The sequence below is a fragment of the Python bivittatus genome, unplaced genomic scaffold (genome assembly GCF_059951505.1).
Source record: "Python bivittatus isolate LINGU-HERP-01145 unplaced genomic scaffold, Pbiv_v1 ctg000850_np1212, whole genome shotgun sequence".
Taxonomy (NCBI): Eukaryota; Metazoa; Chordata; class Lepidosauria; order Squamata; family Pythonidae; genus Python; species Python bivittatus.
Genome location: NW_028277112.1, coordinates 33526135 through 33544692, shown reverse-complemented (window position 1 = coordinate 33544692; position 18558 = coordinate 33526135). Strand labels below are relative to the sequence as shown.

Sequence of the window (18558 nt, the reverse complement as noted above, 5' to 3'; positions counted from 1 at the left end):
AAACGATTATTGTGAATGCTCTGTTTGGCTTAGTCCTATTAAAATGAATGGACTTTCTTCTAATTTCCGGTTAACACGATTGCTCTGATAAATATGAGACTACTTCATTGTTTTCACTTTACTAACGTGCTTCTGAGGGCATTCCTTCTCTTTCTACACCAGAGCATATTTGGTGCATTCATGCAACAACCCCATATCCTTTGGTTCAATTCTTAGACAATCATGTGTATCAGCATTACTATCTTACTCAACAACCACTCTTAGCTACTCTATGAATACAACACTATTGTTGAGCTTCACCAAAAAAATAAAATAAAATCCCAGAACCTTGCACATGATACAGCTGGAAAAGTGAGGAAACACAATTAAAATATGCTTCCCCTTCCTCTGATTTTGGCTAAAACATTTAGAGAAATGACTTGCTCATTTCTCCCTGGTGGAATGACTAATTTGCAGACTCAGAGTAATGTATCATCCCATGTGGGAGAGCCGATCCCTTTTTGCATGGCATGTGCAAAAATTTCAATTAAAAGAACATTAATTAGTCTTTGAAAATACAGCATATCTTTCTTCCTTTATATTGCATAGTAATGTACTAGACTAGATGTCAATATCCTGGGAATACCTCCAACTATAGCCCTGCTAGGGGGGAAAAAAAACAACTGTGCAAGGGAATCCAGTCATCTGAGCAGAACCTGCATTCAGAACTTCTCAGTGGATTAAATCATCTGAAGTCTATGCAGAGAAAAACAAACAAAGAAAAAAACGATTGTTCTAATTTTCAGAGAATACCAGTAGGGAAACTAGCCTCTTCTGCTTAGTCCTTTACTTTGTGCTCTTTTCCGTTTATACTTTACTCATGGAAATATGCAACTGCTCCTCATCTATTCATGGCCATAATATTTACATAGGAGTCTCTACCGAAGACAAACATACATTATTGCCAATAGCTTTTTTCCCCCCTTGTTGCTGCCTTGGCAGAGTAATCAAAAGAGGGCCAATTCAAACGAATTCCCTGTGTATTTTAATTAACTCTAAAAGAAGTGCAATAACTTTTATGTTATACAGTATGTCCTAGTGTAACACAATGTATCATATAAACGACAGAGGCAGAATGTATTAGGATAGGCAAAAAATACTGAAGTCAGTATTGGATTTTGAAGGTAGGAAAAAAAAATAGGAAATAATCTGAAGAGGACAGAATAGTGGCAAACCAAGCAATTTGTTAAGAGAGATGTTGGCAGGATTCACTGCTTTTGTCCAAATGATGAAAGCACAGTTACAATCCAAGCTCCATTCCTTTGTACATGCCTATGATGTCACAAAGCACATATAAAAGGGGCAGAGCTGGTATCATATCAGTGCAATGCTACTTTCATCATTTGCCCTCTCAGTGGATGCTGCTTTTTGTTGATCACTATTTTTCTCTTTCCTATTATAAAAAAGGATAATTATGCATTCTGTCAGAAAGAAATGGTCACTCAACTTTCAGGAAAAATTGGTGGTGTGAGATAGAACCATCAGTCTTGGATGAAGATTAGTCAGCCAAGTCATGATTTCAGACCTAAATCCAATGCCATTCATGTAAGCCTGGTGCCATCAGCTAGATACATGAATGTGTAGATGAGTTTAGGACCACAATTTCAAATTACCAGAAACAGAATTTTAACATTTGATCAGTAACTATTAACCTACTGTAAATTAAGAACTGAATTGATTGGCTAAACAAGGTCAATTGAAGAACTCCAAATAAAAAAGCATAGACAGTACCAGTGCTTTCTCTATCCAGTCTTATCAGTCAGAAGAACATGTGAAGAAATCTGCTAGATCACACCAATAGTCTGTCTAGACCAGCATTCAGTTTTTTCCCCGGCCTTTTTTTTTTAAGTAATGCTTCACATGAGTTGTATCCAAAGGCATACACTAACCACTAAATCTGAAAAATGTGTACAAGTAGTCTTCACTTAACAATGGTAATTGGGACGGGAATTTCCATCACTAAGAGATGCAGTCATAAAACTTGATGCCATATGACCATGCAGCTTTGCAATGGCAGTTCCGGCAGTCTCCGGTTACCACTGTTAAGTGAATCACTGCAAGTCATTAAGTAAGAACCTCATGTGAATGCAACTTCTGACTTCCTGCCAGCTTCCCCATTGACTTTGTTTGTAGAGAGCTGGCAGGGAAGGTTGCAAATCACGATCACATGACCCCAGGATGCTGTGACAGCTGGAAATCTAGATGGTTGCCAAGCACCTGGGTCATGATATGACCGCAGGGGCACTGTGATGGCCAGAACTTCGAGGACTGGTCATGACACTTGTTCAGCACCATTGCAAGTTAGAATAGTCATTGAACGAGTGGTTGTTAAGCAAGGACCACCTGTAGGCCTATCATAATTTAGCCTCAATTATTTGTATAGCTCCTTAAAAAAAAAAAATCTAAATGAGTGCCATCATCTCATCTTGTGGCAAGGAATTCCATACTGGCTCCAAATATTAGAGAGATGTTCTAGTTCTCTGGTCATTTTGACTGCCTTTTCAGAACCAATAAATTTTCTGAGCTGTGCAACCAGAATATTCTAACAGGTTCAGCCATATCACAGATTTGTATAAGGAGATTCTGATGCTGACAGTTTTATTTCTGATTCTTTCCTAATGGTCATGAATTTACCTTTTATAGTCCCTGCAAATTAACTTAACATATTGATAGAGATAACAACCATCAATTTAGACCACAACACTGTATTTATGAGGTTGGCGGGGGAGTTGCCTTAGGGCACACCACTTTTGCCATTTTGTTGCAATTTTCCTTCAGTTAATTGCCACCCTGCATAACTTCATGCCAGCTGCAAATGTGGCTGCTTCACTACACATTCCTAATTCCAAATAATTTATAATCAACCTAAATAGTGCAATTGGGGTGTACAACTGGGAGGGACTGCCCTGCAACTGTAATTATGCAAGCATATTTATCTGTCCTGTAATTTAAAATGGCACAGATCAGTTTGTAGCAATGCCACAGGTTTGTAACAGTCATGGCCTCCAAATGCTACAAAAAGAGACTCAAGATCCATAGACTTCAAAGATTTAAGTCTATATGAGGGTTTACCAGAGTGGTTATTCACCCTGTCTGTACAAAGATCTCTCTAGGATGCCTCTGTTTGATTAACTACCAACCAAGCTTATGGTTATATGGCAGTCAAGAGAAAGCCCCACCAGATCTAGCAGGAAAGACATATTCTGAGTGCCTTCCATTAAACAATGTCATCTTGCTGGACCCAGAAGTCATGCCTTCTCCATTGCAGTGGCTACCCTGTGGAACAGTATCTCTCTGGAGATCCAGATGACCCCAATCTTGTTAGCCTTTCGCAAGACATTAAAGAATTGGCTGTTTCCCCAGGCATTTGGCCCAAGAGGTTAAGCAATCTCTGCTGGCTGATGTTGTTGGAATAGTAATCTCCATGCATCTGTCACACTAGAATGCTCTTTTACAGTACCCAGTCAACTATAGATTTATTTTATTTATTTTATTCAATTTGTATAGCTGCCCATTTTTCTAACACTTCTTAATTCCTGTTCCTCTTTGTAAAGAATTGGATGCAGCTGTCAGCCACTGGACTTCGGAACACCCGATCTAATTATTTCATTAATTATTTCTCAAATTCCTACACTGACTGTGCCCAACACGGTGACCTACACTTTGACTACAATCCTCATCATCTCCAGCCAGCTGACCAACAACCTTATCCTTTGTCATTGGAATCAAGTACAATCTAGCCAGTCTTTAACCATCACTATAAAGACTGCCATGTTCATTTGCAGACTGAATTGCTTCATCATTTTAATAAAACCAGGTTAACATCAACAGATGGCTGAAAACCAACTAAGACAACATTGTGGTACTACATCTGAGTTTAGTCCTTTTGATTTTGGGAGAATAAAGAGAAGGAGAATAGGAAATTCTTTCATACAGTTTTTTAATTTCCATTGGATTCAATTAGTTTGAAGTTAATTGGGATTGAGCTCAGCCTGATCTAATTTTGTACTGTGGGCAATGAAATGGAGTTACATATGGTTAATTCAGCCCTACCCCTTCCCAGTTGCTCCACTGGCATATCTTGGCCTATAGGGCAGCTCAGGATGGCAGATCTCTGGGGCCAGATCTTTGCTAGCAGAAAAAGGCCTTTCGCCATTACCATATTAAGCTGTTATCCACCCATCCCTGAGTTGCCATAAAATAATCCTGGCATAAACTCTGTATCCCACTGCCAGTCTCTATCCTGCCTCTGTGTTCCGAGTCACTGCTAAATGCTGTGCTCCTGACTGGTGAGTGTGCCAGCTGTTACAGGCAGGCTGACTGGTTCTCCTGGCTGTGCTGCTGTGCCCTTTCAGCGCATCCCCAGACAGCAGAGACAATAACTACCAGTCAGGGCCTGCAGCAGGAAGAGGGCGCGCTCTGACTTCAGGACTTAGCCTGGGATTATTCAGGCTGGTTCGCCTGCCCTTCCTCCCCCCATTCCATCTGGATCTCTCCCAAATTTAAAACTGTGCGAAGTAAAGCGATGTATGAGAAGGTGCTAGGGCAGAAAGAGCCACAACCCACATGAAGGCCAAGTCCTGTAAAGAGGGATCCCTGAAAATGACTACCCGTTAAGCCACCAGTTCTCTTATAGCAGGTAGTAGTAAAGTCATTAAAACTGGGAAATATAAAGAACTGGTCAAAAAGCAAGGAAGCCCTGGTTCAGCATCCCTCCTTGTTTTCTGGGCACCACAGAAAGGAAAAGCAGGACTGCTGCATTAAAGGTAAAGATCCCCACGCTGCCATTTCAAAATGCTGTGAAGGCTATGCCCCTCTTCCCACATAAAAGCATGGAGCTGTGGTCACTGCAGGCTACTCAGAGAATGGAGTGGCACAAATAAGCCCCTCTTCTTCCTCACATAAAATACTGGAGGTCTGCTCTCCTCTTCTCTAGTTTGTTGGAGAGAAATAGGGAAGAGGTGATAAACTCAGGAGAGGAAGTACCAATACAGAATACAAACCCTGGGAGAGAAATGACTACTATAGTGACCAGGCAAAGTAAAAGAGAGATGATGGCATTTAGGATTCATTCAAAATGGTTGTATCAAGAGGGTCATCATTCTGAATGATTCACTTTTGAAAAACAGAAAAAGAGCCTCTCCCTGCATTGAACAGCAAACATATCACAGGTACCTCTACTGAGCCTGTCTTTTCAATGTGCTAGTTTACTTCATGCAGAGGAGACTTTTTTCTGTTTTACTTGAGTGATAAATATATATAAGTGCATCACCAGGATTTAAAATCTGAAGCTACAAAGTCCAGAATTCAGCCACCTCATCTAATATTACAATAACTTGGCTCTTGGGGATAAAAATAGATGTGATCAAGTGGTAGTTCCATGGGGTGATTTCATTTTCACCAGGCAAAGAGGGCATGCCTGGGCCCCTCCACACTCCCCAGCTACACCTCTGATCACACCCACAAGAAATCACCTGAAGTTGCCTCCAAGGTGATAGGCAAGGAAGTATTACAAATTTTACACAGTTTGAAGCTGTAATGAGATCATGTCAGCTTAAGAGGGAAAACTACATTTAAGCTGTTTCACTCATGACAATGTGCAGCAAAGGGAAAATACTGATATTGTCAGGACATGATTGTGCTGAGTTAAAGTACAAGTGGGGAAGACGCTAGGTCATGATAACTACCTGTAACCAGTGCATCCATTGTAGCAAGACTGCACTGCAAATTTAAACCAATTTACCTAAATGAGTATCCATTTTCTTTGGATTAAGTCCCATTTAGCCCACTTGAATCTACTTCTAAATAAATAAATTGTAAGTCTCTGTAGTCCTTTTCTGTGAAGCAGAACCCTCCATGACCAAATGACTATTTGTGCAACACACTGTGACTGTGGAGTTGTGAGGCCCCCTTTAATGAATATTACTAGCAAAAACTTCAGTGAGGTAAATCTAACCTAAGTTGGGTTTATCAACCTAACAAATCAGATAATTTTTTTAAAAGTGACTATTAACAGAAATCGGTCAATATTTCTCCCAGAGATTTAAAAAAAAGAATCTGGGTAAGTTAATTAACGTTTTAAAACACAGGTCAACAGCCAGAATGGTTTCTTTCTTAATCAATTTTCTTACCTTTGGAAAACATAAAAAAGGAGCCACCCCTGCCTCCAGTTAAACCAGCCTAGCTCCTGAACTGAGAGAGACTGGTAATCTGCTTTGCAAACATTTCAACATGTGTCCAGTCTGCACTTCACTTTTCCATTTTTTTTTACCTTGAAACAAATGTTTTTCCCCCTCAAAGCTGAAAGCTGTCCAAAAAAACAGGACCACACACAAGCACAGCCCTACTAAGAGCTGTGCAGATCACGTTCAGCCTGTTCCTGCTGCTGCTGCTAACAGGACACGCGCACGCACATACACCCCTACACCCACCCCTACACACACACACACACACACACAAAATGGCGGAAGAGGTGAGCTGCTTTGAACACAGACTTTCCTTTCATGCCCTTAGAGGGAAGAGAGGCACCAATGCCACCAGCTCCTTGGACACACAAGCAGAATCAGGCAGAGGGGCCCAGAGAGAGAAAGTGCTTTTGCAGGGTCCAAAGGACGCCCCCCCCCCACAGACACACAGTTATTTCTTCTTTCACATCACCCAAGCACCCTCTCTTCCATTCTAAGACCATCTCACAAGGTATGACTTCCAGAAATGGATTACAAGACTTGACAGAGTCCACCTGGCCTCCAGCCAACACTATTAAACCCCCATGCCCAGCCCCTCCATGAAAGGAGGGTTCCTCCGGCCACCCCTACTTTTAAGCTGTAAATTTAAATTACGCACTGTCACTTGGAAGCAGAATAAGCTAGGAGAGGGATCAATCCTTACCTTCTACCCAGAGTTCCTCCACATTGGTCTCCAGATTGGCTGCTCTTAATCCTACCGCAAAAGCCCCGAATATCAGAAGGCCAACCACTAAAAATTTCCCGCAGTTTTTTTGAATGTAACAGCCCAGTTTAAATAGCAGTCTTTGAAATTTCGCTCTCAGCCACAGCGGTGCTTTTCTTCCAGTAGCTTTCCCCTAGAAAAGCAAGGAGAGATGGAGAAATGAAGGTCGGGAAAGAACCGCATTCCGAGGGCCTCCGGCGAACTGTCCCCCCAAAAAAGCACAATCTACCGGCAAGAAACCGGCTGCTCCGGAAGGGTCCCGGCCAGCAGTTGCGGCAGGAGCGCGACAGACCAGGGCACGCAAGCAGGCCGTCCAACCTGCACAGCGTTGCAGACGCCCCATCGCCTCGCTCATCCGCGTACCCTCCGAGCCGCGAGGAAGGGCGCTCCTAAGCACCCGATCCGCCGCCGCCCCCTACGCACCGCCAGCCTCGGATCCTTCGTTCGAGCCGGGAGAGGGACCGCAGCGCGGAGCGATCACCCTAGCGCCGGAATCTAAACCGACCTGTCAAACAATCCGGGGATGGACCGGAGAAGGGGAGGGAGAGGTTCTTCTTCCTCACCCGACACCCCCCCCCCTTCTGGAAGGGTGGAAAGCCCACTCCACCGCAGACCGTGCCATCCCCTTCCCCGCCTTGCTTCCTCGGCTCGGAAGCTCCAGCTTCGCAGCAACTGCACGGCCCCACGTGGTTACCGACCGCGCTGGTAACCTAAAGTTAGGAACTGCAGCATGCATTGCCGCTGGGCGACGCTGGGGTGATCTGACTTTGGAAGCCGAGCAGCCATCGGTAAATTACCACAATACTGGCGAATGGGGGAGACCAGCCCCATGGATCCCTTCTTCCTCCCCTCCAACTCAACCACACTTTAGAAAAAATACAGACGCGCACACACGCATTCACTGGTGCTTTTGCTTTTTCTGTCGCTGTTCTTCCCGTCCGATGCAACGTGAACGCGCTGCCAAACCTGTTACTTCCCTTGAAGAGGAGGGGTGGGTTATCTCAATCAGGACGGGAAAGGTGGAAGTTAGGAATTTGCTTACAGTTTTCACTCTCTTCCCTGCCGCTGAAGAGGAAACGAGACATTCAGTGAAAAAAATGTCTTTTGGAGGGAAATCACACTTCTACACTTAAACCGGGATAACAGGAGCAACGGGGGGGGGAGGGGGTCCGCGCTGGTTTGTAAAACGTTGGAATACTTTTTTCTCGTGCAGAACTTTTTATAAGGGGCTGGACAGAAAACCAAACCCTTTGAAAGTTTTCTTTGGAGCGGAGAGAGAAGAGAAGAATCATCATCATTCGTGAAGAACAGAGAGGAAAGTCCCATTCATACATTCACACACACTTCCCGGGTAAACGCGATTAGATGACTGCAAAGGAGGGACGAAGGGCTGCCTCCCTACCTCTTAGGAGCCAAGAACATCTTACCCCCCCCCCCCCAGCATTTTATTGGTCATCTTTCCCGCCGCTTATGAGAAAACGCAATTTGGAAGAGAAAGAAAAGAAATCTCGACAAAGCACCTTTGCTATCTGTTCCAGGGCGAACCCCGCATCGCAGTAGCTCGGCCGCTGCAGATACTCCAGATCTGGCGGCGCGGCGCGTCTGTTCTCGCCTATCCTTCTCCGCCTTCTGCTGCCGCTTCTCCCCAGCCGATCGGGCGCTCTACAGCAGCTGCTGCCGCCGCCGCCGCCGCCTCCACCACCACCACCACCACCACCACCACAGCCGCGGCTGCTCTCCGGCTCCGAGGCATTAACAGCTGAGGCCATGTTGCCGCCACAGAGCCGCCGCGGCTGCTGCTGTTGTTTTGGCGACCCAGAAACTGGGTCTTCTAAGGTTCCCCCCAGCGCGCTGCTGCTGCTGCTGCTGCTGCTGCTGCTGCGGGACGATCCGGAGGGACCGAGGACTGGCTGGTCTGGCGCAGATTCGCTGCTGCTGCTGCTGCTGCTGCTGACAGACCGCTTCATACGGCGTTGGCTGCCGCTGCCGCCGCTGCTGCCGCTGCCGCTGCTCCCGGCGAGTCAGACCCCGAGCCTTCCATTGCAACATTTCGCGAGGATCCGGAGGTCTTCGCCGCTGCTGCTTCCCACATCCAGGGTGCGCGGGTGAGCGGAGCCAGGGAATCTCCGCGCGCTCGCCTTCCTTCCCCGGACCGCTGCGCCGGCTGCTTGAACTGCTCTCCAGGCTCCTCGCCGCTCGGCCGCTGGAAGCCAAGCCGGACTCTCCCCAGCCTCTTTCTCTCCACAGCGGCGGAGGGCTGGAGAAAGCCTTGATCTCACGAGCGCCGCCGCCGCCGCCGCCGCCGCTGCTTCTGTTGCTGCTGCTCTGTCTCGGTGCGCTGTACCATTCTGTCTGGGCGCAGAGCTGTCTCTAAGAGCTCTCGCGGCTCCTTTCCCCCCTCTCTTTCTCTCCCAGATGCGTGTGTCGCGCTCTCTTTCTTCCTCTGCTGTGTGTAGCAGCAGCAAGCAGCTCCCTCGCTTCAATAGATGGGATGAGGAAGGGGGAGAAAAAAGGAACTCTCTCCATTTGGATAAAGAGGAGGAGGAGGAGGGGTGAAAGGGAGAGGGGAGAGAAAGGGAAAAAGAGCTGAAATCCCGCCCCTGGGGCTGTCAGATGGCTTCGGTTTCTGGGCTGCGATTGGCTCAGAGAGGGCAGAAATTACTCAGCAAACATGACTATTATTAGCTGCTTAGCAACAGCTCACCAAAGTAGAGAGACCACCCAGGCAGGCTACCCTTGTGTGTGCATCTCCAACTTCAGGGGAGCCTTAAAGAGATCCAGCCCTCTTTCCATGCAGTACTTCCATTAAGGAATGCTTCTCTTTTCTCCCTACCCCCTCGTTTCTTTTCAAGAAAGGTTTGGTTTTAAGAAGGAAAGAAGGTTGCTGCTGCTGCTGTTGTTTTAAAGGGAGACGCTTTTACAATCAGCACATCAGGATTACTTTCACGAGCGACCTGTTGAATATAAGTTTTTTTCTTCATGAATGCGGGGGGGGGGGGGAAGCGCGCGAAAGAAGAGAGTAAATGATTTCCGGAGCCCTTCAAGAAAGTCCCTTTAGAGGCACGTTGGCCTCAAGCAGCAACGATTCCTGGGAGGTCCAAGCTGAATTCCCAGGGTTGCACAAATAATGACAGGGTGGTGGATCCTGCGGTCTCCCCCTTTCTCCTTTTTGAATCAAAGAAAAGTCCGCGTTCCTACAAGAACAACCAGCCGCGTTAAGAAAAAGACCACAAAGAAACCTTAATACTTGAACTAACAAATTTAAAACCCGGAGTACTCACTCACACGCAAGACTACTGCCGCCGGCGGATATTTTAAACGCTAGAGCTCTTAAGAAATGCTCCGCCAGCCCTGCGTTTTTGAGCGTTCAGAACGCTCGGTTTTTAAAAAGCGTCGCATGCGAAGATTCCCAGAGAGAATATATTGTGCGCGCTTTATTAATGTTTTGTGTTCCATCAAAGTACAGTAATTCGGTAGTTGTTCTCCTAGGTGACGTCAGTGGGGTCGATTTCCTATTTTTCTGATCAGTTTGGGGCTCTATTGCCTATTATTTTGACGAGCATTTCGCACGTGCCCGTCCTGGTTATTTGATCCGCCATGAAGGATTTAGATCAGGGAGCTCTGCCTGAAGAATGTACAAGCTCTGTTTGCTTTCCTTTCTCGACACACGGGTCTGCACGCGTGCAGTTTGGAGCTCCGCGATCTTACAAGAGCGTAGCGTTAAATGAAAGAATGAAACGGGGTAGTGTCGCTTTAAGGAGCAAACTTCTGTGTATTCATTGAAGGAAAAACTGGAGGGGAGCTAGAAAGGACCGCACATTCAGAGAAGGGAGGGGAAGGCCGTGGAGGCGGGCTACGGGCTTCACGTGACTGGCTGGCTCTGGATGGTGCACACAAGGCTGGGCTTCCCTCCGTCGAAAATCCGGTGCGGGGTCGGCCGTCTCTTCGCTCGGCACGCGGACCCCAAGCGCCGCAGCACAGGAAGCTTAAAGCGCTGGATCGTCCTACCCGCACGAGCGCGGCCTTAGCCTCGCGGGGCAAGAGAAGGGAGCTGCTCCTCACCCCTCCCTCCCCAGAAGAGAAAAATGCCAGACAAGCCATAGTACATTCCTAAAGGAGGTCTCTCCCCTTTACGCTACCCAATAGTAGTCTACGTCGATATCTGCAGGCCAATGGCAGAAGAGCAGAGGACGTTTCCATTCAGCTCTATGCTACATGGGGAGGGGGAGATGTTGCCACGGCAGCCGTGCAGGAAGGCTTAGAGAAGCCGATTCTTCGCTCGCAGCCGCCCGCTGCGCCCTGAACGCCAGTAGTTCACTCCTGCGGATCTTTTAACATTGCATAGGGCTGGCGGTAGAGATTGTACCCGATAGCGTCCCTGGTGAAGACTATAATCCCCTCAGCCACTTTAGCATCCCGGCAAAGACATCAAAGTGCGCTCTGATCCAAAGAAGTCTCAGTTCCTCCCAAAGGCACGTGTGGACCTCGAGTCCCCTCTCCTCCCCTCCCCCGCTTACAGAGCCGAACGGCCGTGTAACAATCGGCAACCCGAGAAGGCAGAGCGGGAAACTCTGGCTGCGTGAATCTCATGGTCTTTTTGCTGGCCTGCTGCTGCGGACACCGGCACTCAGCTGTTTGGGAATAGGGGCGCCAGAGTTAAAAATCTCGCTTTTTTCGCAGGCGCTACAGTACTGCACCCCATGTTTTCCCTTGGCATACGGTACCCCCCGGATACCTTTGCATTCCCAATTACCAAGGTTCTTAGCCAGCGGAAGACACGAAATTGGGAATGGTGACAACGAGTTGATGGCACATCATGATCAATTATTGTTATCCTCGCTACTTGGGAAATAGGTTCCATTGAATTGAACCGAACCAACACCTAAATGCAAATATATAGGACTGCACTGTTAGCGCTGCTCCGGAATAAGTGGTTTGTGGCTTGTAGTTGTGTATTTGAACCCATCCATATTTAATCTGCAAGAATTCTCCCCTTCCCTGGTTTCGGCATATAGCTTAGTAGTAAAATACATATTTTGCCCGTACAAGGTCTTGCCGTACTCAGTTCCTCCGTACCAGTTGCGTGGAGAAGCCTGAACCACTGCAGCAGGTTTTCTCTGGTGGCACCCTTGGCCACGCTGTCCGGGAAGAAGCTGCAATCCAACCGCGTTAGATGGGCGTCAAGTTGGGAAAAGCTAGAGTGCTCTCAGTCGGTGGTTGCAATCATACGGCGCACTAACCGTGAACTTACTGGCCAATCATGTTTTAACGAAGCATGTTGTGTGATCTCACCCGCTATGATTAGCTTAATATTCAGTGTAACGTGCGAATCCAGAACATTGACTTAATTGAGTAAAGTCCAATTAAATTAACCGTGACAACACAGGTCGCCTTAGGAAATGGATAAGAGAAGTCTTTAAAGTGATTTGCATATTTCCAATTTTGTCATCATTTTAAAAAATTCTTATTAAAATCTCCACTCTATGCCCTGAAAAGCACTCTAAACTGTGTTTCCCTTCTCAATCTTTTAATATAAATTTGCATATCAATCCACCACAACTTGATAACTTCCAGATGTATTAGAATGAAATTCCTTTCATAATAAGATTTTTCAGCCAATAGTGAAAACTCCAAGGTGAGGAAAATCTGTTGTATTTGAATCCAAGGGGTGGGATGGCTGGTGGGGGAGAGAAACAGGTGTGACCTAATGGGACTGGGTGCACCACCTCTGTCCAGGAATCACTGATGCCCAGTCACAGATTTTCTAATGGGCCTACTTTAGAGTAAAGGGAGTAAGAGTCAAGCTATAAAACCTTAAATGGCCCACTTTCCTTGGATTCATTTCTCAAATCCACGCTGCAGAATACTTTCTTTCCCTCTTCCTTTTGCAACCTTCTGCCTGCATCTGTTAAAATGTTATTTCCAAAACTTAATCTGGAGGCTCAAATTTTACAAGCCCTATCTTAATATCCTTCCTCCCTGCCACCACCTCTCTCTCCCTCTCTGTGGTCTGGTTCATTTCACACACAAGAGATGAATTACATCTCTAATTGGCTTTGTTTCATGTGTGTGTGCGTGCGCTCTTTAAAGGATGAAGTGTCAGTGTAAACGTGTCTCGTCTCAACTTGGGTGGTCAAAGCCAGGGATACCCCCCCCATTTGCTTCATTACCTATGCACACAAAAGTGGGTTGCTTCATTCAAAGCTACAAGGGGGCTCCAGATCGATCCAGCCTCAGTATTCACATTTAAAGGCATGGCGGCCTTTAATGTGCATGCCCCGTGTAGGTAGCCTACCTGGGCCACAGGGTTCGAAGCAGTGTGAAACGGCAAGCTTAAGAAATAGGCTGGCTGGGCGAAAGCCTCTTGCTCGAAGGGTGCATAATACGGCTTGGATTTTTTACCCTTCGGCCTTCTCTCTCCACATGGTTCAGAGAGTGGAGAAACCCTAATTTATAGCGTCACCCAGCCACCACTGTGGCGGGGAAAAATAAAACGATATGGTACTATATCACTGTTCCATCAGAACAGTGATGGTCGAATGACAGTGTAAAACATTGCTAATGAGAAAATGACCAATGCCCTTGGCGCAAACACGCCAACTCCACTCCCACTGCCAGCCCCCTGGATCAATCTTCTCTTGTACATGCGGATCTATGCATCATCTGAAACTCGTCTCTGGCACCACAATTGACTGTCAGCAACTCTACCATTCACATGCACAAACACAGCAATCCCCACCTTAGACCTGTCCTAGGTAGCAACAAGATACTTCTAAAGTTTGGATCTATCTCCCTCTTGGAAAAGCTGTCCCCAGTCTGGTTCCTTCCAGAAACATTGCGAGCTTTATTCCCAGTCGAGCACCTCAGTGCATCTGAAGGGCACCAAGTTGCAGAAAACTGCTTTGGAACGGAGACAACAAAGAAGGTTGCCATCCCTTAACTCACACACTGAAGAAATGCTGTTGCAATAAACTACCTGCTTCAACTTACCCTAAGCAAGCTGCAAAAATCCAGGCAACTGCTAGATGGCAGTGTGAGATATAGAACACTTTGGCTCTTTGCTGCCCTCTAGTCATCATCAGGTTTTGCAGCCTAAATATAGCCTCAGAGGATGGAAGCCAGTCAAGCAGGAAGGCTCAGCATTTGAAGGAGTATTAGAGGGCGTCAATGCTGTATCTTCTGTGCTTGCACTTGTGTCTACTGTTTCCCTGGTAGGGGGTGCACCCGAACCCAAGGGCATGTGTGTGGCAGCTTGGGCCTGCTGTATCCCGTGAGTCTCCAGTGCTCCCAGGCAGGCTTCCTATTGAAACCAATCAGTAACTGGGTCTTTCAGGTATCAACGTTTTTTTCCTGGTAAGAAAAAAGATGGAAGGAGGAAAAAAATGGGGAAGGTTGCAGACTGCTTACAAAGCTATCTAGCTTCCCTGCCATTAATGAGGGAAAATTAAATCACACAAGAAAGGTCACATCTGGCAACAATCTTCCTCCAGGATGGTGGATGAAGTTCTTCCTTGTTTACATTTCCATGCCCACAGCACATGGCAGTGCCTAACTGATGGGCTGATCTGGAAGAAGCTGGATTGGACCTGCTAATCCATTCATGGGCCATCCCCCAGGAAATCTCAGGATTGAAGGACAGAGCAGGATGTTGAAAATACAATTCTGGATATGACTGTGTGATTACCAGGAGTTGACCTCAACTCAAGGAAATCTTTCTCCTGTTAAACTTCCAGTATGTTGATCTTTAATATGTAAAGAGGATATTCTAATTTGTAATACTCTCTTTAGAGACAGAAGTAACAAAGTTGTGTGACTTCTTAAAGGTTTATTCATTATGGCTTAAGTCAACTTTCCCCAATTTGGCTCTTCTAGATGTGTTGGGGTTTCCAACTCCCATGAACTTTGTTGTCTGGGAAGAGTTGTATTCCCAATGCCACCTGGTGGACAATAGACTGAGAAAGATGGTTGATGCTGTAAGCAGCTGATTAGTTATTAAGTGGGTGTTTGGGCTTTTGATGTTTTTACTGCAACAGACTCAGAACTACTCCAGTGGAACTCTGTATAGACAGAACTAGAAATGTCCTTGAAATTTCCCAGTCTTGAAGGAAAATCAGCGTTCAGTGATGCTCACAGTGGAACGGTCAAAAAAGTCAGATGGCAGCCACAGATGGGGCTATCAAAGCTCCATCTCTTTTATGTTGCATATAAAAAGGGGTGGGACCTTGATCACATGATCATGGCCAGCATCTTGGCTTTTTTTTACCCCTATCACCATTCTATCTTGATGAGGAGATGAGCTAAGAAATACGATTGTTACAAGGTTTGCATGTATGTCCTTGGCAGAAATGGAGCTAAACAGAGCTGGGACAATCAAATATGAATCTGTGGATAGTACTAGTCCATGTCATTTTACTTCTCCTTAAGGGATATTTCTTCCAGGGTTAGTCAAAACTCAATTTGGAGTTATCTCCAATCTATGTGAGCAGTAAGTGGAAATGGATCATACAAGCCAGGTTCTCTGAGTTCATGCAAGGTGTTTTTTCTCACAATGGTTAATAGTTATATTTGTTAATGGCCTTATTTTCTTTTGGTGGAATACATGGCTTTTCATCCCAGACAATGCCAGGAATCACCCATTATGCTAAGTCACAATTTGCTTTGCCATGCCTCATTGATGAAACAAACAACAATTGGTTGCATTCACACAACACAATAAGCCCATACCAAGCAAACCACCATATGGCTTACATCATATGTGCATCTGATCAATATCTCAGTTTCTCACTAAATCCAGATACAGGGCATGGTTACTTGAGGGACCATCTGCCTCCCACAGTATCTGCCTGGTTGATTGAATCTGCAGGGTTGGCACGTTCTGGGTTCTATCACTTAAACAATGCCACCTATTGGGACCCCAAAAGTTCATCTTCTCTGTAGCAGTGCCTGTCCTCTGGAATGAAGTTCCACGGAGATTGAAACAGCCCCTACCTTGGTGGTATTTCAAAGGGCTCTGAAGATGTGGCTCTTCGCCCAGGCCTTTGGTGCCCCTTTTTTCCTTTTGCTGTGTTCCCATCGGGTTTGTTTTCTCTGCCATCTCTGTTCTTTTGTTTTGTGTTGTTTTGTGTTTTTGTATTGTGCCTTTGTTTTTAAATGTTTTAAATGTGTTTTTGTATTGTGCCTTTGTTTTAAATTGCTCAGAGTTGCTGGGAGTTGGGTGGCATATACATTTAATGTATTATTATTATATTATCATTATCATTATCTTACCTTTCAGCAAAGTTGCTTGCTGGATCTTGTTCTTTCAGACTGTAATCTGAGGACAAGTATAGGTGAGTGAGAGGATAGGCTTTTCAGGAAATAGGTGCATTTTCCTAGTCAGCTTCAAAATTGGCAATGATTATGATCAGCCTCACTAATTTAATCAATCAATGCATTTCAGGATAGGACACAACAGTGTCTGTGGTTTAAGCAGCATTTGGCTCAAAACATAATCCATAAAACAACATGGTATTATTTGTGATTAGGCTACAGCATGACATGATTCGTTAAAAAAAAAAAAAAGTAGATAAGAGACGATCAGTGCTTGAAAGAAAGAAAAAATGCTAGTATTCTAGTTATACATTTTGTCTTAGCCAAAGGCTGCACCATAATAATGTCTGACTTTTGCAGCTAATTTTTGTGCATATTTACAAGGAAATGAACACCACTTTTCTCAATGGAGTGACTTTTTTTTGTGTGTGTGGATTTTTTTTATCCTGCCTTTATTATTTTTATAAATGGCTCAAGGCAGGAAACATACCTAATACACCTTCCTCCTCCTATTTTCCCCACAACAACAACCCTATGAGGTGAGTTGGGATGAGAGAGAGTGACTGGCCCAAAGTCACCCATGAATTAATTAAATTAATGTACTTGTAAGTGTACATTAATTTAGAAGCTCAGCTTGTGATCCTATAGTCCTATATTTGAGGACAGAGATTTGTCGGAGAAGGGAGTATAAAGAGTAAGAGAGACGACCTTGGCAGAATTATGCAAGAACCATTATATGAGCAAAGAGGGTTGAAACATTCTTTAAGCTCTGGGAAGCAAGATAACATTCAGAAATGACTCAGGCAGGCTCCCCCTGATTTGCTGGGAGTATAAGAAGGTGGAGATGTAAAGCACAGTCAGGCTTGCAAGAGTCTGTTTTTGTAATCTATCTCAATAAAGTACAGTTCTAGTCTTCCTGTGGTTCCAGTTGATTATCTGGTCTACCTAGTACAGCTGACAGGAAAGTGGTGGGTGGAGCTTAAATCAAACCAGTGGAGAGTAGATATGTTTCCAGAGCAGATATGTTTAATCTTAGAGATATGTTCCTTATTGTTATTAAGCTTCATGAAAATCAGTAGAATTTCCTTTTAAGTCCACTTGATTTTTTTTTTTTAATGGTCTGTAAGCCTGTATTTCTGTCCAAAATAAGCACGTATAGAGGGCAGAAGACAGCAAAGTATGTATGTACTAGTCGGTGTTAGATTTAGAGAGTGTGCCTGTATACTTTCATTCATAAACACCCATGTCTGTACATCTATTCATCTTTCTAACCAAATTATTGGTTTTTTCCCCCACAGAGTGAAGCACATCAGTAACACATTCCAAAGCATTTGCGGTCCCTGTTGCTGTTGGATGGCTTCTCTGTACCTTTGTCTGGCAGGCTTTTACTTCTGCATCCTGACTGGCTGCTGCTGTGGGAGCAGATGCGGTTTCAAGAGATACATTTTGCAAAGTGCAAGCAGGGCTTGGGAAAGACCCTGCAACTACATGACTCAAGTCCCACTCCTCTCACTCCCCTCTTGCCTTCCTTCCTTGTCCCCTCCTTGGGAGCTTAAGAAAGGAAATTGCTCCAGCCAACTTGTCAAAATAATGCAGCTAATTACCCCTGATCTCCTTTAATGGAAACCCGCTTCTCATGCCATAAAGGAGCAAATGAGAAATCTACAACACATAACGTACAGGAAAGAAGGCCTGGCATCCTGAGGAGATATTTGGGCAATGCTGAACCCAAGTCCTAAGAACCATAAATTCACCAAAAGGCAGGAGCAGGACAGTCCCTTTGCTAGGAAACATGGGAATTCTATCAGAATAGCTTTGGGTAGGGAACAGCATCGTTTCCTGAAAACCTCAGGAAAGGGTGCCTTCTGAGGTAGGCTTCCAGGAACATTTCTCATTAGCTTCTCTCATCTGTTTTAATGTGTTTATATTAATGCAATCCTGTGTCAGATTTTTTTTAAAAAAGAAGACTGAACTTCTAGTCTCAAAATGTTCAGGATGTTTAAAATAAGAATAGAAAGAATACCAGTGAAAAAGGAAAACAGGCTCTCCTGCATTAAATTATGTGGATTTTCCCCCCATCTTGCAGCTGTTGTATCATACATGATATATTGTACAGAATAATGTACAATGTATGATTTACAATGCTTTATATGGAAGACAATGGTCTTCCTTTGTATGTAGTAACAAAGAAAATAAGAAAAAAGGGAGAAGAAAAGAATCATTAAGAAAAATAAAAGCAAACAAATGAATGAATAAAAGCTG

The 18558-nt window shown here is 45.0% G+C and overlaps 1 protein-coding gene across 1 annotated transcript in view; it reads right to left on the bottom strand.

Moving 5' to 3' along the window:
- Positions 1-9532, bottom strand: part of PTCH1 (patched 1) — a 92176-nt gene extending 82644 nt beyond the window's left edge. The window contains exons 1-2 of the mRNA XM_088129946.1: positions 8508-9532; positions 6928-7120 (exon numbers count right to left, since the gene is read on the bottom strand). Of these exons, the coding sequence (XP_087986072.1) occupies positions 6928-7120; positions 8508-8954 (640 nt within the window). The 5' untranslated portion in view covers positions 8955-9532. The remainder of the gene's footprint in view (positions 1-6927; positions 7121-8507) is intronic.
- Between the last annotated feature and the right edge of the window lie 9026 nt (positions 9533-18558).